Source organism: Sphaeramia orbicularis, chromosome 3 (assembly GCF_902148855.1).
Source record: "Sphaeramia orbicularis chromosome 3, fSphaOr1.1, whole genome shotgun sequence".
Lineage (NCBI taxonomy): Eukaryota > Metazoa > Chordata > Actinopteri > Kurtiformes > Apogonidae > Sphaeramia > Sphaeramia orbicularis.
This window is the reverse complement of record NC_043959.1, coordinates 16,220,953-16,241,804: the sequence shown is the minus strand read 5'-3', so window position 1 is coordinate 16,241,804 and position 20,852 is coordinate 16,220,953. Positions and strand designations below refer to the sequence as shown.

Here is a 20,852-nt window from a genome sequence, read left to right as displayed (position 1 = left end):
CCCCCCCCAACCCCCAACCCCACCCCTAACCCTAAGTGTCTCTGTCCTGGTCCTGTTGATGGTTCAGGTCCTGGACCGTCGTCCAGACTTCTGGTTATGGGACCAGGTTCGGGTTCAGCCCTTCCAGACCCACTGGTCCATCCGTACATCCAGGTGGGGGTGTTTGGCAGCCGTGGTCTTCACACTGGCGTTCTGTCAGAGGGTACCCCCCCCACTACAATACTGTGGTTCTGTGCCTCAGAACCTCAGCTCAGAACTACCTCCTCTTCCTCACGTCTGCCTCCATGCGGCTCAGCTCCTCGTAGGACCGGTAGAACACATCCAGATGGTCACAGCCCCATGCCCTCCACACACACAGGCTCCACCCACTGGTTTCATCATGGAAACCACACACTATGGTGTCCTTCGCCACCAGTGCTGCCTCCTTGAGGATCCTGAAAGAAAGACGAGGACGAAGGGAATTACATCCTCCAATTCCAGGAAAACCTGAGAAGACTGAGGGACACTGTTGTCCACAAGGCAGTATTTACCCATGTCCTCCTCAAGAACTCTGCCCCCCCCACCCCCAGGGGCTCCTGTCACACTACTGTGGTTTGTATTACTGGAGGACGATGGGGAGTGGAGACATCTGTGAACCCATAAGTGGGTTTGGTTTGGACTGATAACAGATCACCAAATGTATATTTACACAGAGGGCACAAAAAGACAAGAGACAGAACAGAAAGATAGACAGATAGATGGATAGACGGACGGACAGACAGATAGACAGACAGACATGTTGACTGTTCTATGACCCAGATTTCAGGGTTCTAACCTGAAGAACTGACACCTGGACAAACATGTTCCACATTTAACTCTTTAATTTATGAACGCTGCCTCAAAGCATTCTGGGAGGACCCAGGTCTTCTAGTGACCCTGGTCTTCTGGTGACTCCGGTCTACTGGTGACCCAGGTCTTCTGGTGACCCTGGACTCTGAGCACATCTGCCGTACAATTATCTGTTCGTATTTAGTCCTTAGTCCTGCTGATGTGTGTCATTATGGCCCCACCCCCCAAACCAACAGAACCTGAACCGGTCCGTTTAACTACAGTCAATAATAAAATGAAAATGAGGGCGAAACAGACGTGCTGATGTTGTATGAGTGGAGCAGCCTTTTCCTGACCTGGACCTCCACCTGGTACAGGTGCACCACCCAACACCTACTTATTAAGGACATAAACACACCCTGGGTCTGACGGAGCTTTTATGACCTGCTGCTAAAACCATGTGCTTCTTTGTGGACGCTCACACTGGAGTCCTTTCAGCCATCCAACAGCTGCCGGCGGCTTTTAACAAATAATTACAGACTCAGTGAAGGAGCATAAGAACATGATGAAGGATGGGTCTGTATTGAAGCTGCATCAGTGAAGTCACATATAGGTCTGTGGGCCCTCCTGCCTCGGTGCTGAAGGGGTTAAAACACCACTGAAACACGGCTTCAAAAGTCCATCTAAACTGGGCTTCAACATTTTCCCCTCTTTGTTAAAGGGTCTATATGTTCTATTTCTACAGTCAAATATTATTATAATGACCTAAATGATCCTGGTAGTATTTATAATTAAAAAAAAATAGATTGAAAAGATATGAAGTGGAAGGGAATTTATTGACCAGATGGGTTGAGAACCATTAAGAAACAACTGTTGTGGTCAAAGTGAGTCTGTGATCAAAGCTGAGTCACTGCTGTTGTTTTGGAGTTGGATGAAAAAGTCAGCATTTCTTCTAAACAGGGTCAGTTTGATTCTGAGGCTGATGAAGGTACACAGTTATTATGGGATGTTCGCATCTTTGCTAAGTTTCCGTTTAGACTAAACTGTTCAGTTCTGACCTTATTTGTTGGATTCAAACTGATCTTTAGTTCAGTTTCAGTTTAGTTCAACACAAACCAACAGAAAACATCCACCTGTTCACTGCACCTCCTCCTGTCTGTCCTCCTCTCTCCTCCTCCTCCTCTCTGCCCTCCTCTCTCCTCCTCTCTGCCCCTCCTCCTGTCTGTCCTCCTCTTTGCTCCTCCTTCTGTCTGTCCTCCTCTCTCCTCCTCCTCCTCACTCCTCCACTGTGCTCCTCCTCCTCCTCCTCTCTCCTCCACTCTGCTCCTCCTCCTGTCTGTCCTCCTCTCTCCTCCTCCTCTCTTCTCCTCCTCCTCCTCTCTCCTCCACTCTGCTCCTCCTCCTGTCTGTCCTCCTCTCTCCTCCCCTTCCTGTCCTTCTCTCTGCTCCTCCTCCAGTCTGTCCCCCCCACCCCCCTGTACTCCTCTCTGCTCCTCCTCCTGTCTGTCCTCCTCCTGTCCTCCTCTCTGCTCCTCCTGTCCTCCTCATCTCTGGACATACAAAACAGTAAATTTGTGTTTTGAAAAATAACTTGAATCTCATTTTCTTTAGTTTATTTTCATGGATCCTGGGTTTCGTCTGGGCATGTTTTTGTCTTCCATTTAATATGTGACATCTCAGGACATAATCAGCCTTTAAATTTGGACAAAAAACTAATAAAACTATGTGTAAAATATGTAATGAGTTGTTTTTTCTTTTGCAGGTGGTTCTTTAGATGCATCCATGTCTAAATGATCAACCACTGAATCCATCCATTATGTTCAAAATACTAGACGATGTTTCTCTGAAGAGCTTTAAACAGGAAATGATCTTACCCCAAAGAAGGACATCCAGGTGGGCGGAGCACAGCAATGACACGCCCCCTCAGGTGATTGGAGTGGGATTGCATTTCAATGACCATCACGTCACCACCACGCCTGAAAACCATCCAAACACACACACACACACACACACACACACACACAAACAGTGAACGTGGACCGAGAACATGTGACCATGAACCCCATTCAGCTCCTGTGGGTGGAGCTCCAGTATATTTAATGTCCTGTCTGTAATCGGGATGTTTCTGTTCACGACAGCATTAATGTCAATGAGTCTTCCCTGGTTAAATAAAGGTTAATTTGAAAAAGTCTATCGTCTCCTATGGCAACGTGATATCATGAAATCTGTAAATATACACGGCCCTTTTCATTGGTGTTAACTGGTGTGTTATCTGTGCGCATTATAAGCTTTACACACATGTATGTTAATGCTATGTCAAATACCGTGCACTGAGGGTTAGGGTTTGGGTTTTAGGGTTTGGGTTATAAGGTTAGGGTTATAGGGTTAGGGTTAGGTTATATGGTTATGGGTTAGGGTTATAGGATTAGGATTATAGGGTTAGAGTTTAAGGGATACAATTTTAGGGTTAAGGTTATAAGGTTAGGGTTCAGGGTTATGGTTGTGTGAACAGCAGATCTTGGCATAAATTGACATATGACCAAATGGTGTTAAATAACACACAAAAGGACAAACGTGTACGTACAACACACCAAATGCCATAAGAACTGGAGTGACATACAGTGTGATTTCATGGGATCAGTCTGCCTATGGGGACCTATGTCTACATTTTCTTTGTTTTGCTATTTTGCTCCATGTTTCATGGAACCATATCTACTGTGGTTCTGATTCTGGGTTCTCCTCTGGGTTCTGTTGTGTGTTCTACCTGGGGATCCACAGAGTTCCATTCACTGGCAGCACAGTGAAGGCCTGCAGCTGGGGGGGGGTGGTGGTGGTGGCTGAGGCCTCAACACCCTCTGGGTTGTTGGACTCCTGTCGGTCAGTCCCCGTCCCCGTTCCCATCCCTGTCTCCGTCCTGTCTGTAGACAGGTTGGTGCTGCTGGGAAACGAGGCAAAGCTGGTGGCGCTGGAACCGTCTGAGTCCGTCTGCTGTGGACAGCTGCTGGACATGGAGCAGTAATCTGTCACAGAGTCCTGGTGTTGGATGATCTGGGTCCCGGCCTCTTCACTGTGGATCAACGTCACTTCTCCATTCATCCATTCTGGGTTCTCTTGCTGGTCTGAAGTCAGCTCAGAGGTGGTGTCCAGGGAAACAGTTGTAGGACGCCGTATGGTGAAGACATCCCGCAACGGATGGCTGTCTCCACAACTGAAATGATGACATGAAGTCAAATCAAACTATGATTACATACATTTGAACAAATAAACAAAGCAGGTCTTCTCTTTTCTCTGGTTGGTTGGAAGACAGTACAATATAATGACATTAGCTTTAGCATTAGCTATCCAACCTGCAGCAACGATGGAGACACCTTACATTTCATTTAGGACAAGTGGTAAAGGAACAGGTAAACTGTTGGAAGTACTGGATGTATATTCAACTGTTCTGTGAAAGTAACCACACTGCACTCCAAGCATCAGCTGGTTTTAAATCCTATTGTTTTGCACATTATTACCTCCGCCAAGGAGGTTATGTTTTTGCCAGGGTTTGTTTGTTTGTCTGTCTGTTTGTTTGTCTGTCCGTTAGTGTGCAACATAACTCAAAAAGTTATGGACAGATTTGGATGAAATTTTCAGGGTTTGTTGGAAATGGGATAAGGAAGAAATGATTAAATTTTGGTGGTGATCGGGGGGGGGGGGGGGGGGGGGGGGCACAGGGGGGGCCACTGATCGTTAGTGTGCAACATAACTCAAAAAGTTATGGACAGATTTGGATTAAATTTTCAGGGTTTGTTGGAAATGGGATAAGGAAGAAATGATTAAATTTTGGTGGTGATCGGGGGGGGGGGGGGGGCACTGATCGTTAGTGTGCAACATAACTCAAAAAGTTATGGACAGATTTGGATGAAATTTTCAGGGTTTGTTGGAAATGGGATAAGGAAGAAATGATTAAATTTTGGTGGTATTCGGGGGCGGGGGGGCCCACGGGGGGGCCCACTGATCAGCCTTGGCGGAGGTCTGCGCTCTCCGAGTGCTTCTAGTTATTAATGTGTTTCCAGTGTTTAAGTGGAAGTGAAGACTTAACGAAAGGTGGAGCCCAGAAGACATTTTCACAGCTGATAACAGGGTCTGAGAGGCCCTCCACAGGGGGGCTGTTAGGCTAAATGTGAACCTGTTTTGCTGAATTCCTCCTGAACTCCTGTGTCTACCCCCAGCTGAAGAGGTCAGTGAATGCATCAGCTTCTGTTGGCGTCTATACTTGGACCATCAGTGGGCGTGTCCGTCCTACTCACCAGTACTTGGCACAGAGCTGATAGGAGGAGGCATGATAGAGCAGCAGTGTGTTGGTGTGGTCATCCAGGGTCCACACCACCTCCTCCCCCCACAGACTGAAGCTGGTGGCCATGGATACGATGGAGGACGGTGGACTGTAGGGGTCCAGGCGTCCAACGGCCTGAAGGCCTACGCAGTCGACCACCAACACACCCGGACCGTTGGAGAACCATAACTTATTGATGACACAGATGAAAACAGTGTAAAGTCAGAGTCCAAACACCTTTGGATATTTAAGAGTGAACTTAGTCCTGCTCCTGGTCCACCCTGTGGGGACTACATCTGCACAGGCCCCTAAACCAAACCAAGTCCATGTGAGTCCACACCATCAGTCCAGTATGGGACATTTGCGTAATGAGATAAAGACTTCCCCCTAAAATAAATAATTCTTCACATGCTTGTACTCACCTGCTCCCCACTGCTGACCAGAGCCATGGTCTGGACCGGGTAAGGCCTCTGTCTGGAATCAGAGTCTTCCACACCAAACAGCGTCTTATTGAGGGTGTGGGAACACAGATATGCCTCCCCCTCCAGAGGAAGATCGTCCACCAGACTGTAGACCGCCACCAGACCGTCAGACATTCCTGCAAACACCCTGTCCATACTCTGAACAGTGACAAACATAAACATATGTGATCAGCTGACACTGTCAACATTTACATCAGAGTCTGTGGGGGTTCACATTTATGACATGGGTGAGGGCTGGGGTTGGGTTAACCCTAGGGGTAGGGTTAGGTTAACGGTAGGGTTAGGTTAACTGTAGAGTTAGGTTACATACATTTGAAGTAGATGTTTTTCCATCCAGAGTGGCTGACGGAGGATAGGAACAGGATCTGCTCTGGGACAGACTTATAAATCCGTTTTCAAGGTGGACTTTTCCAGAAAAGCTGGACATGGTGAGGACAGGTGGTCCAACCCCAACACTAGCTAGGAGTGGAGTGGACATTGTGTGTCCTCTAAAGAATCTAAACTTATGTGATGAATCTGAGTGGACAGAGGACACTGTCCGCCTTGTCCTCCATGGACATAAAAAAGGACAACCCCACAGATCAGACAACAGACACTTTTACACAGAGAAGGTCAGATGTTGATTCCACCTTTTTTCCTCCATTGTCTGATTTCCACAGAAAAGACAAAGGATGGACAAGGTGGGACAGGTGGACTTTTACACAGTGGACTTGTGTCCACCAGTCAAAGGGGCGGGGTCACAGCAGACAGTGGGGCGTAGAACTTGTGTGTTGGAAATACCCTGCGTATAGTGATGTTGGCTCTAAACAACAATGGAGGGTGGATTTATATATAAATACTGATCATCTCTGTTCCGTAGGATCTGATGGTTCTGATGTAAATGTTGGATGTTTTTATCTGTTATTAGATAAATGTTGGTTGGACTGGTCCAGATGATGGTCCAGCTGTGGTTGGGTTGGAGAGGTTTGGAGTTGAACTGGGTTTGCAGTTGAACTGGGTTTGGAGTTGAACTGGGTTTGGAGTTAAACAGGGTTTACAGCTGTAGTCTGAATGGGGTTCACCCACAATCCCACTAATGTCTGATTAATGTGAACTGATTAGAACCTGAGTGACCTGGAGCGCCATCTTCAGATGATATTATGCAGCTTCTATATTCAGTCCACCCCCGTTTTTAGACAAATACGTGGTAGACATGTCAGTTGTTGTGAGTTTTCAGGTATTTGTTGTGATGTTTTCCACGTGTACAGTTACTGACCTGTTCTTTGGCTGGAACAGAAAACAGGCAGGTGATGACGCTGGGACAGGAGAAGTGTCTCTGGGGCTGACTGAGTGGACACATGTCCTTCAGGCTGTAGATGAACACCTCCTGCTCCTAAACCAGGGTCAGGGTCAGAACCATCAACACTGTTTATTAAAACCTGTTCAAAAACAGACTCATGGAAATACAGATCTAACCACAGAATGACCATCATTATTACAGCAACAATAGAAAGTCCAATCAATAATACTACTACTACTACTACTACTACTACTACTACTACTACTACTACTACTACTACTAATAATAATAATAATAATAATAATCTGTTACCTCAGTGGCAATCCACACACTGTTTCCCAGTTTGATCTGACAGCTGATTTTAGCGCCTGGACATGACATCCTCTTCACCTCCATCAGGCCTGAATCCACATTAACCACACTGTAGTTCCTAGAGAAACAACACACCGTCACAGACCCAACCCCAACCCCAATTCCTAACCCAGCACAGCATCTCCCAGCTCCTTGAGAACCTCCGCTGAAATCTGGCTCCATCATGTCAGTGATCCAAACTCATAAATGCCCATTTCTCCTAAACTGCCCCTCTTCAGATCCATTTATTTTATTGAATTTCTCTGTTGAATTTCTTTATTTTTATTCCGTAAATGTCATTGTCTGTTCTGTATCCAATGGTTCAATAAACCAATCATTTAGGAATATGACATGATTTTTTCATCAAGTATATAAACAATATTTAGCTTCTATTCTTATAGACCTTATTGAAAGACAAATTCAAGTTCTCAGGAAAATCACCAAGGTCAATCAACTAATGATTAATGAATTAATCGATAATTTGCATCCCTAGTCCAAACCCTAAACGTTAGAAGAGTGTTATCTATGAAGGACCAGAGCAGTGAGAGTCCAAACCAACCTGGTGTCCTTGTCTCCGTCCCAGAGGACAGCACTGTGTCCCTGCAGCTGAGACAGGAAGAGCTGTGAGTGTTGTCCACAGGACAACAGGTAACGGAGACAGGGGAAACTGGGCTCCTGCATCTGCCTCATGCACTGCATGGCCACTGGCCTCTGCACAAACACAACAGTTCACACGTGACAGCAGACTGAAAAGTGACCTGACCCTAACCCTAACCCCCTATCCCTTACCCCCTAACTCAAACACCCTAACCCTAACCCCCTAACTCAAACCCCTTAACCCTATTCCTAACCTTAATCCTAACCCTATTCCTACCTGAAACTAACTAGGGTTAAGGTTACCCTAACCCAGGACTAACCCTAACCCAGGACTAACCCTAACCCAGGGTTAATCCTAATACTAACTTGACATTGCATGTGACCTCACCTTCTCTGGTTTGGTGTCCCAACATTCAGTCAGTAGGTTCTGGAGGCAGTAGAACTGGACCTCCTCTGGGCTGCCCAAAATGGGCCGGATGCCTTTGGAGAGCTTCTTGGAAATCTGGAGCTGGTGGTTCCCCAGGACGGGCCTCTGTCCGGTCAACAGCTCATACAACACCATTCCATAGGAGAACATGTCCACCTGCAGCAGAGGAGGGTTCAGGGTTGTACTAAGGCTTTGGGGTCAGGGTTTAGAGGTTAAAGGTTAGGGTTTAGAGGTCAGGGTAGGGGTTAGGGTTAGGTCAGTCTAAATCGGAATGTTGTCCTGTGACTGACCATCACATCATGGAGTGGCTGAGTGGAATTGTCCAATATTGTCTTAATCTTGGACAACATTGTCCTCTCTGAGACCACCATCAGAGTCCAGCTCCATCCACACAATGTTCCTTGCATTGGTGACCCTTAGCCTACTATCCCAGCATGCAACAGCACAGAGGATGATACGTAGTGCATTTATACATTACCCAAAGGTGGCATTAATGTGTGTGTACATGATAATTCTGTAACTTGCTGTTTTCAGTATGTTATGGTTAGCTCTTTTCATCTTTAACTACTTTTCAAAATATGGATATCGTCAAAACAGCACAAACCAGTAAACCAGTATGAGACCTCCTCCACTGTGTAAACCAGTTCGATAAGTGTAGAACCCACAGCACATACCCCGACCCTAAGTCTGGGAAACACAAGCCAGTGTTATCAGCAGAGGAAAAAGAGGGATGAGGATGGACCGACTTCACTGATAATGAATGGAAACACTCGCTGACTGATGTTCCACAGACTCTTATCACAGTCCAAAGTATGTGTGAGGATTCCTGAGTCTGATTGGTCACAGACATGGACCAGAATATCACCAGGTTAACATCATCTTCAACGTGGAACAGATTTTTCATCATAGATGGATTCATTTACAAAAAAATTAGGAAATAAACAGTAACAAAGAAACAGTGAAAATATGACAGAGCTAGTCTGGAAACAAAAGTCCCCCCCCCCCCTCCTAAAAAAAACCAAAAGACAACAAGAATAATCAGTGATGAAAATTCAGCAAAACAATTACAACCAAGTAATTATTTAAAGCAGTGTATGACATTCGTCACCAATTTCTTGGCCAATCTGTTAAACCCCAGTGTTAGCCTCAGTATTACTAATCTGTTAGTCTGTCTGTGATTACACACCTCAATCACTCCCCTCATGGTGAACAACTTCCAAGTTTACTCCATCACAAGCGTCTGTTTGTTTACAAACCAAACCCAAACCAAACCGTCACTCAGGCCTTTTCTGAATTCCACGCAGCCTCAGCAGCAAGAAGCAATGAAGCGGTTTCTGTGGTTGTTGCTGCTGAGGACAGGGACAGTACCTCTGGAGTGGACCAGTGGAAAACAGGAACCGGGGGGGGGGGGGGGGGGGGGGGGGGGGCTTCGGAGGGTGTGTTCCACTACAGGTGTATCGGACTCCTCTTCCTCCCTGTGAAGGCCTACACCAGGGTACTGCAGGTGTTGTGATGTGACTGAATGTTCAGCTTTCACTGAGTGTCGTTAATGTAAACCCTTCATGAACCGAATGTCCACATGAGTCCTCGTCCCTGGTTATTCAGTATCTGATGAAGGTCCAAAGTGAGTCAGACCTGACCGTACTTTGAAGACATTTCACATCCTTCACCTTTTCAACAGGTTTAATCTGTACTCGTACTTTCCTTTCAAGTCGAGGAAACCAGCCACACAGGACCACACAGAACCACACAGACCAATGCAGAACCACACAGAACCACACAGCTGGAAGTCACTTATCTTCCATTAAATTCTTCCACTGATTCTTGTCTCTATCATTTATTCAATGTCTTTATTCTCTGAATCACATTCAAACGGCTCAACTTCATGTACAATTAAATGAACATAGTGATATGAGATAGAGCCAGTCCACCAGATAACTAGTTAACCAGTAACCCTAACCCCCTAACCCTCTAAACCCTAAACCCCTAAGCCTGTAAGGGTTTGGTTTGTGTGTTTTGTCACTGAATCAAACAAAGTGAAGCCTGAATAATTTGGTTTATGACAAACATGGGTTTATAAAAAAAAGTCAGATAATCCTGCATTAGTCCCAAACAGGGGAAATTTACTGCTACAGCTACAAAAGCAAGATAAGAATTGATATATGAAAAATGGTAGAGGCCATAAACAGAAACAGAGCTTAAGTAGAAGATTTAGAGTAAAATGAAACTAAACATGTGTCAATGAAAGGATATAAAATGTTTTTCAAATGTGAAGTTGTGAAGTGTGACTGAAAGTCCAGGTAAACTTGGTCTTCAGTCTTTTCCATTAACGAATGAATGAATGAATGAATGAATGAATGAAGTCTGTCACTGTCTGAAAACAACTGAACAACCTGAAAATGTGTTATGAATCCATGTACGATACCTTCTCGTCATAGACGATCCCTGGTCGGACCTCTGGAGCCTGGTACCCTGGTGTACCCTCCACCCCCAGTGCCCCCTCATGGAAGGACTGTCGAGAAATACCATAGTCGGACAGTTTGATGTTGACCGGATCCTGTTCCTGGAAGGACAGAAACCAGACCAGTTACAACTGACCTCAGACCAGTTACAACAGGAACCACTGACCTCAGACCAGTTACAACAGGAACCACTGGCCTCAGACCAGTTACAACAGGAACCACTGACCTCAGACCAGTTATAACAGGAACCACTGACCTCAGACCAGTTACAACAGGAACCACTGACCTCAGACCAGTTACAACGGGAATGACTGACCTCAGACCAGTTATAACAAGAACCACTGACCTCAGACCAGTTACACTAGGAACCTGTCACCTCAGATCAGTTTCTGGACAGACATGAAGAGAGTGACCTCTGACCTCATACTGACCTCCAGAGACCACACCAGGATGTTGTCAGATTTCAGGTCACAAAAAATGATGCTTTTCCTGTGAAGGTATGCCAGTCCTGCAGCGATCTGATAACTGACTTTGAAGGTCATCATGTGTCCGAGGGGCATGTACCTGGAACCTACAATGACAACAAAACAACGTTAGGTAGAGGTTTGGGGTTAATCCGACCTGACCAACGTCTCCTTACGTGCCTTTTTGTTTCTCCTCCAGGACGGTGTTGAGGCTGCTCAGCGGCGCCAACTGGAGGGCGAAGCACAGGGGGTGGATGCTGATGCCCACCAAAGACACGATGCACGGATGGTGCAGCGAGCGCAACATACCGGCCTCTTGGCGAAACTCAGAGAAGCTACGACAAGCGTCTGCAGACTGCAGGTGTTTGACCATGGTATCTGAAACAATTATTAGAGAAAAACATAGCAAAGATGATGATGGGACCAGATCAGGAACATCTAAACTAACACTACAGAAGAGAACCAACAGAAAGAACACGGAACGTTTACTGTCAACAATGAAACCTACGGCAACTTCACTTATAGACAGTAACTGTGTATGTTTACAGCCACCAGAGGGAGTAGTGAGTCACTTTAGCTTAAGTGTGGAATCTTTACCCTAAGTCTCCTCCTCATACCCATATACCAGGAGTTCTAAGACGTTCTAAGACATCTTCATCATCCTTATGTTCAGGGCACGATCCCATCATACAATATGTGTCGACATTAAAACGTGATAAGTGAAAAAACCTTCACCAACATTCATTTATGTCTTTACTCACTTCGTTTAACTTCACACATTTGATAGTTTTTAACACTTTTACTTTTACAGAGAATTTTCAGGTAAATTCAAATCAATTTATTTTTATTTGTGTCGTATCCACCATAAAACATGATTATCCTCCTAAGACCCAGGAAATGTCAGCAAAGTACAAGCTTTTTTTGTTTTTTTATTAAATAAGTGCTTATACTGGAAACATCATGATGCAACAGTTTTTTCAGATGCAATTTTTTTTAGATTTTTATGGAATGTCCTTTGTGGTGGACATTTTTCTTTTCTTTTTTTGTATGAAGTTGTGAAACTCTTGTTCACAAATGTGGACAGAAAACCCATAGCTGGGTCTTAGGAGGTTAAATAAAGGAACATCACATGTTCAATCAAGGCTTTAAAAAGGCAAGAGAGGAAACCCAACAGACCCTCCAGGAGCCCAAGAACCTGTGGAGGAGGAACCTGTAGAGGGAGAACCTGTGGAAGGGGAACCTGTAGAGGGAGAACCTGTGGAAGGGGAACCTGTAGAAGGAGAACCTGTAAAGTGAGAACCTGTGGAAGGGGAACCTGTAGAGGGAGAACCTGTGGAAGGAGAACCTGTGGAAGGGGAACCTGTAGAGGGAGAACCTGTGGAAGGAGAACCTGTAGAGGGAGATCCTGTGGAAGGAGAACCTGTGGAAGGAGAACCTGTGGATGTGTCACCTGTGTCACTGCTGATGGTCTGCTGTCGACACTTCTTGAAGTGGAAGCGTTTGACGGCAACTGGCTGACTGCAGTATTGCGCCCGATAGATGATGGTTCCACTGCCCCCCTGGCCCAGGATGTTCTCCTCCTCCTCAGAGTACTCCAGAAGGGACTTGTCCAAGAAGAGCCTAACCAACAGACAGTAACATTTAGCTTCTTTTCCATCTTTACATTCAGGTGGAACGGTTGATAGAACAGCGGTTACCGTGCAGGGAAGTCTGTCATGAACAGTTCAGGGACCAGTTCCTGGAGCGGTACCTCCTTGTCCGGATGCAGAGGACAGATGATGAACTCCTTCTCCATGGCAGCCAGAACACAGTCCTCCATGTTAAAGTAATGAACCTCATCTGATCGACCTTCTCCGCCTTGTCCTGCAGTTTGGTGAAGGTGGCGTCCAGGAGGCTCAGTGTGGTTCTGCTGGTTGGGTGATGAGCAGAGTGGGCAGGGGGCGTACTGTTCCATCAGAAGACTGCCATCACTCTCACTGGCCGTTAAAGCTACAACACACCGGTGTTCACAGTTAACTACAGAGTTCTAGGCCAGGACAAACCTAACCCAAACCCTAAACCAGGATTAACCCTAACCCAGGTCTAACCCTAACCCCTAAACCAGGTCTAACCCTAACCCTGCACAAAGATCTATGCAGAACTCCATAGGGAATCAATGACTAACCCCTAACCTAGGCCTAATCCTAATACACAAAACTCTGGACAGAGATATGTATGAACACACCTCACACAACTGTGGATAGTTATATATGTTATGTATGTTAATGTTATATATGTTATATATGTTAATGTTATATATGTTATATATGTACACAGCTGTGGACAGAGTACATTAACACTCAAATTCAGTTTGTCTCATTTATGTTACATCACACAAAGATGACAATGTCCCAACGAATGTTTCTTTTAATCAAAGCTGAACATGGGCCAAAACAGATGTGTGTCTTTTTTTTTAAATTCAATTTGACTTTTGTTTGTCTGTTGTGTCTTTTTTAGGGTTTGGATTAGGGCTAGGTACAGGGTTATGGTTAGGAACAGTGTTAGGGTAAGGGTTGGGGCTCTGGACGATAACACATAGACCTGTTGGAGGCCACGTTTCAGTTGATAAATGACTATGTTGAAGCTGTCGTTAAATCACCAGCTCATTAAACTTCCTTGTTTTTCTTGTGTCTTCTCTGGTCTGTATTTGAGGGCAGTGCTTTCATTATCAGAGACCTGGCATTAATATGAAGATGAGTATCCATGGAAACAGAAGGAAGGAGATACTGACCAGGGAACCACTGCTCGATCAGAGAATGAACGTGGTCAGTGATGAAGGCCATGGCAGAGAAATCCCTCATCTCTGATTGGCAGATAATCTTTATGCCTCCACTCTTCTTCCTTTTCCAGTTAACATCTGACGACTCCACACTGAACAACACAAACACGACACAGTGAGGTCAGCTGCATTCATGGACTTCTGCTTCTGCGTCTTTATCATACACATGGACTGGACCAGAAACAGCTCAGTGATGTCACCACTGGTGTTTGGGTTGAACTTTTGACCATACCATTGTGTTTTTTGGAAATATAAGGGCTGATATTTAGATGGAACAATGGAGCTGCTGAAGAGGTTGTGGTCTTAAACAGCATCAGGTCGTTTCCAGGTACACACAGATAACAGGTATCTGCTGCAGCCACCTGGTTATGTACAACTAACCTGCATGACAATCCTCTGACTGAAAAGAGTAAGAACGAAACAAGAACCATAAATAAAACCACTAGTTCTGCTTCATTTACTAGAAATCTACAATTAGTAACAGAACAAGGTTTATACTGTCGGGGCTGACAGCAAGGGCGTATCCCCAAAATTCCCCCAGTCTTCTGCTAAATAAAAATCTATCCACGATAATTGTTAGAGACAATAAATATGAACTCAATTTGAGCTACACGGACCTGATAGTGGCAGAATAATGGTCAGAGAACAAAGCTTTCTGCACAAAACTCCACCTAGTGACTGAAAATGACACTATGGCTCAATCCCAGTTCACCCCTTGGTGGGGTTTATCATGATGTGTTCAGTGGGCGTCGTACCTCAGGTATCCGCCGTCGAAGGTCACCAGTAGCCCCTCCTTCCAGTAGATGGTTTGGCTGCGTCGGACTCTGAAGGTGCTGCAGCGGTTCCTCTGCTGAGCTCCAGTAAAATTGTAGATCACAGAGTTCCTGTTGCATGTTCTCCGTGCATTTCTTTTAGGCTCAAACAGCTGAATAAACACAACAATTCAGAACATGCTGTTAAAAATGCAAAGCAGTGCAGCTCATTTAAAGTCAGGTTCGTTGTGGATCTGCTACCTGTAAGTCCATCTCGTTGAGGCTGATCAACATCCTGGCTATGAAACGCTCCCAGAACCCGGCAGGAACGAAGCTCATCTTAAACAGACGCTGCAGAGTGTTGTTGGTCTGTTGGCGGAGGCAGTGGAGGTCCATGGCTGGTTTACAGGGAAGGAGGTGGGGCAGCAGGTAGCTAAAGACCAGGGGAAACACAGGAAGAATGCAAACGACTGGGCTGGACTGGACTGGACTGGACTGAACTGAACTGAACTGAACTGAACTAAACTAAACTAAACTAAACTAAACTAAACTAGAAGCACTCGGAGAGCGCAGACCTCCGCCAAGGCTGATCAGTGGCCCCCCCCCCCGTGGGCCCCCCCACCCCCGATCACCACCAAAATTTAATCATTTCTTCCTTATCCCATTTCCAACAAACCCTGAAAATTTCATCAAAATCTGTCCATAACTTTTTGAGTTATGTTGCACACTAACGGACAGACAAACAAACAGACAGACAAACAAACCCTGGCAAAAACATAACCTCCTTGGCGGAGGTAACTAAACTAAACTGGACTGGACTAGACTGGAGTGGACTGGAGTGAACTGAACTAAACTAAACTAAACTAAACTAAACTAAACTAAACTGAAATGAAATAAACTGAACTGAGATGAAATGAAATGAACTAAAACTAAATTAAACTAAACTAAACTAAACTAGACTAAATTGAACTGAACTAAACTAAACTAAACTAAACTAAACTGAATGAAATGAACTGAGATGAAATTAAATGAACTAAAATTAAATTAAATTAAACTAAACTAAACTAAACTACATTAGACTAAACTGAACTAAATTAAACTAAATTAAACTGAACTAAACTAAACTGAAGTGAACTCAACTAAATTAAACTGAGCTGAGCTGAGCTGAGCTGAGCTGGGCTGGACAAGACTGGACTGGAATTAACTGAACTGAATTTGTCAGGAACACTAAACAGTCGATTACTAAAACAACCATTTACAACTTTAATGCAGTTCTTGTGTTATGACTGGCTGTGGGTTGTTGTATGTTATGGATAGTAGTACTACAATACAAATACTACAATACAAATACCTCAGTACAGTTTTCAGGTTTATGTACTGTAAGGATTTTTCATGTTCGTTGATTGGAAGCTCCAAAAACGAGTTCAGGATGCACTTGGTCTCAGTTTAAAAATTTATTCTGATCACGTGAAATATGAACGCCAGTGCTGGTCTTTCTGGACGTGAGCTCCTGCAGGAACTCAAGTCGCAAAAAAAGTCCTGAATTTAGGGTCCGATTGGCATTTATCTTCTTGGATATCTCCACCCTGAACAATAGGTTGGACTTCGCAATGTCATCTGACTCCGTCTTCTGATTGGACCTCACCTACTGACGTGACTTGCCAACCGTCAGTTCACGTCTTGCTACGAGAATGTGCTACGCAAAGCATTATTGTTGTCGTAGACGTGAATCTATTGGAATGGAAGTTCCCAGCCTCTGTAGCCAAAACATGTTCTCCAGTGAACAGAACTGACCCTGAACTTATCAGTAGTGGTGTCCATGAGTTTACTGGAGACAAGCTTCATTTTAGAGCAGCTTAGAACAAGACTGGATTTATTCTATAATTATTCTTCAATTGTATAAAATATTATATGCATTTATTTATTATATTTTTACTTGCATTTATATTTCAAACTTTTTTATATGTGACTTTGAACTCCTGTAGATTAATTTAATTCATTATTTTTATTTTGGTCAGGATGGTTGTGTTGATTCTGAGGGTTTGGTCAGTCAAAGTCAACTACTGCATTCATTTTGAGGTGAAAAATACAAAATATGCAATGATCTTATTAAAAGAAATCATATTTGCCAAAAATATCAGAAATATCAGCAACACAAATGAAAGACACTAGTGAATGATTGATATATAAACAGGAATAAAACCTGTTGTTGGCCACAGGCAAAGCAATCTCGAACTTGGCGAGGAACTGGAAGTACTGTTCCTCAGTGTGTTGGGTGAAGCCTGTTCCCACCATCAGCATCTGCAGACACAAACCAACAAAGCAACCATCATCCATCCATCTGTTCCTTCCATTCATCCTTCCGTCCATCCATCCATCCATCATCCATCATCCATCCATCCATCATCCATCCCAACCGTTATCACCTAATCCATCCGTCCATCCATCCATCCATACAAACCAACTGTTATCACCTCATCCATCCATCCATCCATCCATCCATCCATCCATCCATCTCACTCTGAGATCTTCAGCCCGGATCACTCCATTCCTGGCCACAGAACGAGAGGATTTGAGGTGGATGATCCTCTCCAGACATTCGGACAACCACACCGGACACAGGAAGTAGAGCATACATAGACCGTGGCTGGTGTCGGCGAAGTGCAGCAGTGTCCCAGTTTCTATCAAGAAACCCATGGCTGGATGTGGATTCAATGCACAAAACAAAAAAAAAACAACCGTAAGAACCAGTGACTGTGATGAGACAACACCTGAAAGGTTCCACACCAGTGAAAGAAGGTCTATCTGATGAACATTTGGTCAAAGTCTACTGGACAATGTTAAAAAACACTCATAGGATAATGGTGTCACATGAACCTGTTCCTCCTGCCTCCTGTATTCACTGTGTTTATATCTGTATGTATGTGGTAGGTTCCTCTGTAAAGTAAAGTAAGTAAAGTAAATTTTATTTATAGAGCACTTTTCACAGACAGTCACAAAGTGCTTTATCAATTCAAATCAGAATCAAATTAAGTTTACAGAGACCCAACAGAATCCTTCAGGGGCAAACACTTGTGATTGGTGACAGTGGCGAGGAAAAACTTCCCTTTAACGGGCAGAAACCTCGAGCAGACCCAGACTCCTGAAGGATGGCTGTCTGCCTTGACCAGTTGGGGTTAAAGAGAGAGAGAGAGAGTAAAGGAGGAGAAAAGAGAGAGCGATAGAGATATAGAGAGACTGGGGGGGGGGATGACACATGGAGTACGTTATGATGAATACATAGAGTGTAATCAGTCTGTGGTGGTCCTGGGTCAGGTGGGAGACTAAAAGCCTTTTTGAACAGGAGGGTTTTGAGGTGTTTCTTAAAGCTCTCTACAGAGTCCATGGACCGTAGGTGTAGAGGCAGGTCATTCCATAGACGTGGTGCCACAGCTTTAAAAGACCTGTCACCGCGTGTGCTAAAACAGGTCCGTGGAACCATCAGCAGGTACTGTCCTGAAGACCTCAAGCTACGAGTCGAGCTGTAGGGCTGGATCAGGGAAGCAATGTATGCAGGGGCCTGGCCATGTAGGGCCCGGAAAGTTAGCACAAGAATTTTGAAATGAAGACGATATAGAACAGGGAGCCAGTGGAGAGATTTAAGGATGGGAGTGATGAGGGTTCTCCTGTTTGTGCGGGTCAGGAGCCTGGCAGCAGAGTTCTGGACAAACTGTAGACGGGCCAGCTCCTTCTTGTTTAAGCATGTAAACAGGCTGTTGCAGTAGTCTAAGCGAGAAGATACGAAAGCGTGAACGATCATCTCGAGCTCATTTGTGGACACCATAGATCTGAGTTTGGAGATGTTGCGTAGGTGGAAGAAACAGTTTTTGACTAGGTGTTTGGAGTAGAATTCTAAAGACATGTCCTGGTCAAAGATGACACCCAGATTCCTCAGTTTTGTCTTTACCGAGGAACTCAGGTCTCCAAGGTGATGTTTGATCCCTGGGATTGCACTATCCGGGGCAATGATGAGGGTCTCAGTTTTGCTGGAGTTCAGCTGGAGGCTGTTATCATTTAGCCACTGCTTCAGCTCTGACAAGCAGTTGATTAAGGAACTCAGTTTGTGGGGCTCAGAGGAGTTAAAGGAGCAGTATATCTGGATGTCATCCGCGAATAGATGATAGGAGACATCACTGTACTGTCGGATAATGTGGCCAAGTGGGAGGACATAGAGTAAGAATAGGACTGGTCCCAGGACAGAGCCTTGGGGCACACCACACAGTAGATCCGCTGAGTCAGATTGGAAGTTGTTTATTGACACAGTGAAGCTTCTGCCGGTCAGGTAAGAGGAGAACCAGTCTAGCACATGACCTGACATCCCTACCAGGTCCCTCAGTCTCTCAATCATTATGGTATGGTCCACTGTGTCAAAGGCCGAGGAGAGATCTAGCAGGACCAAGACCGTGGATTTCCCGGAGTCAGCCGCCATCAGGATGTCACTAGACACTTTTAATAGTGCGGTTTCTGTTGAGTGGCGTTGTCTAAACCCAGACTGAAAAGTGTCATAGATCTGGTGTGTCTCCAGAAAAGCTGTAAGTTGTTTAGACACTGCTTTCTCAAGGATTTTGGCCAATAGGGGGAGCTTTGAAATGGGCCTGTAGCTTTTGAAGTCTGTGGGGTCCAGTGTGGTTTTCTTTAGTTTAGGTTCTATGATGGCCTGTTTGAAGGAGCTGGGAAACAAACCAGTTGTGAGCGACAGGTTAAAAAACTTTATGACCCATGGTCCAATAGTGTCAAAGACACCGACAAGGAGCTTATGGGGGAGGATGTCTGCAGAGTGTCTGCAGAGTCTGTGGCATCATGTAAAGTCCTGTTCTTCTGTCCTGAATTGGTTCTAAAATTCATCATTGTAAATTCTGAGCTTTTCACTCTCTGGCCGTTTTCAGATCGGATATCTGAGTCTGTATCCGAGTACGTTGGACCCCCAAGTCCACTTCATTTTATCAATATGAACGCAAATGCTCCATGTGCGAGTACCGTACCTGAGTCCATCTGAGAAGGACGAAGGTTGTTCTTTTATTGAGTCTGTTTTATCTTTTTGCCTGGTGGCGTGGTTCAGTCAGACCTCAGATGCAGAGGAACACTCACTGAATCAAAAAGTCAGATGGTCCAGTCGCCTGATTGGTGAGTCCCAGTCTTGTTCCGCCTCCCTGAACACTAAACAGGTACAGAGGATGGCTTCATCAACTCTTAATAATGACTCCTATCCTTTTCAGCTCCTTTCCTCGGGACGGAGGTTTTTAGTCCCAAGGTGCAGGACACAGAGTTCTAAAAACACCTTTGTTCCTGTCGCCATCACTGAGCTCAAGAAGAAATCGTTACATTGCACTTTATTTTTTTAATTATTTACTTATTTATCCTATTATTTTGCTCTATTTATCATTATTGTGACTACAAATTTTTTAATTTTCTGTTCCCATCCTGGTTTTTATCCCAGAGACTGTTTTTATCTTCTTGAGGTTTTTATTCTGTTTTATAGCATCTTGTTTTTATTTATTTGATCTTATTTATTTATTTGATCCTTTTACTTATCCATGCTGCTACACTGATGAATGGTGGAACACTGAGCACTTTTTGTCTTGATGCCGATCAAGTACCTGCCGAACAGGTTCAATGTGTGTTCCTGAAGGATTCTGTTGGGTCTCTGTAAACTTAATTTGATTCTGATTTGAATTGATAAAGCACTTTGTGACTCTGTCTGTGAAAAGTGCTCTATAAATAAAATTTACTTTACTTATTTACTTTAATGTGTGTTTTGTGGTAATGTCAAATGCAATTCACTCTGTCTGCAAAACAAATCTACCCACGGGTATAAATAAAGAAACCTTGAACCTTGAAAGTAGTCCTGGGTACGGACCAAGTGGACTCCAGTATGGAACGTTGCAGTGTGAAAGCAACTGTATCCGAGACCGGAAGTGACCTAATCACCACGAAACCATAGACGGTGTTCCTCTTGTCTCCCAAAAAAGCCTGAGATCTACGTGATATGGGCTTGCCTTATCAACCGAACCACTGGGTGAAATATGAGGGACAACGAAGGTTGCTATTCTTCTCTTTGC

The 20,852-nt window shown here is 44.6% G+C and overlaps 1 protein-coding gene across 4 annotated transcripts in view; it reads right to left on the bottom strand.

Annotated features, from left to right (window-relative positions):
- The window catches only part of LOC115410233 (leucine-rich repeat serine/threonine-protein kinase 1-like), a 57,505-nt gene continuing 36,653 nt past the window's right edge, over positions 1–20,852 (bottom strand). For 3 of the 4 annotated variants that reach the window (XM_030121789.1, XM_030121795.1, XM_030121812.1), the window contains 19 exons: positions 17,275–17,453; positions 16,958–17,055; positions 15,016–15,187; positions 14,758–14,927; positions 13,955–14,094; positions 12,882–13,173; positions 12,635–12,804; positions 11,365–11,562; positions 11,152–11,291; positions 10,684–10,821; positions 8,220–8,414; positions 7,794–7,945; positions 7,196–7,313; positions 6,860–6,976; positions 5,545–5,742; positions 5,097–5,311; positions 3,572–4,015; positions 2,682–2,783; positions 2–434 (listed from right to left, as the gene is read on the bottom strand). In XM_030121789.1, the coding sequence (XP_029977649.1) occupies positions 257–434; positions 2,682–2,783; positions 3,572–4,015; positions 5,097–5,311; positions 5,545–5,742; positions 6,860–6,976; positions 7,196–7,313; positions 7,794–7,945; positions 8,220–8,414; positions 10,684–10,821; positions 11,152–11,291; positions 11,365–11,562; positions 12,635–12,804; positions 12,882–13,173; positions 13,955–14,094; positions 14,758–14,927; positions 15,016–15,187; positions 16,958–17,055; positions 17,275–17,453 (3,416 nt within the window). In that variant the 3' untranslated portion in view covers positions 2–256. Of the gene's footprint in view, positions 435–2,681; positions 2,784–3,571; positions 4,016–5,096; positions 5,312–5,544; positions 5,743–6,859; positions 6,977–7,195; positions 7,314–7,793; positions 7,946–8,219; positions 8,415–10,683; positions 10,822–11,151; positions 11,292–11,364; positions 11,563–12,634; positions 12,805–12,881; positions 13,174–13,954; positions 14,095–14,757; positions 14,928–15,015; positions 15,188–16,957; positions 17,056–17,274; positions 17,454–20,852 lie in introns of all 4 variants that reach the window. The other variant, XM_030121802.1, reaches the window with a different exon arrangement.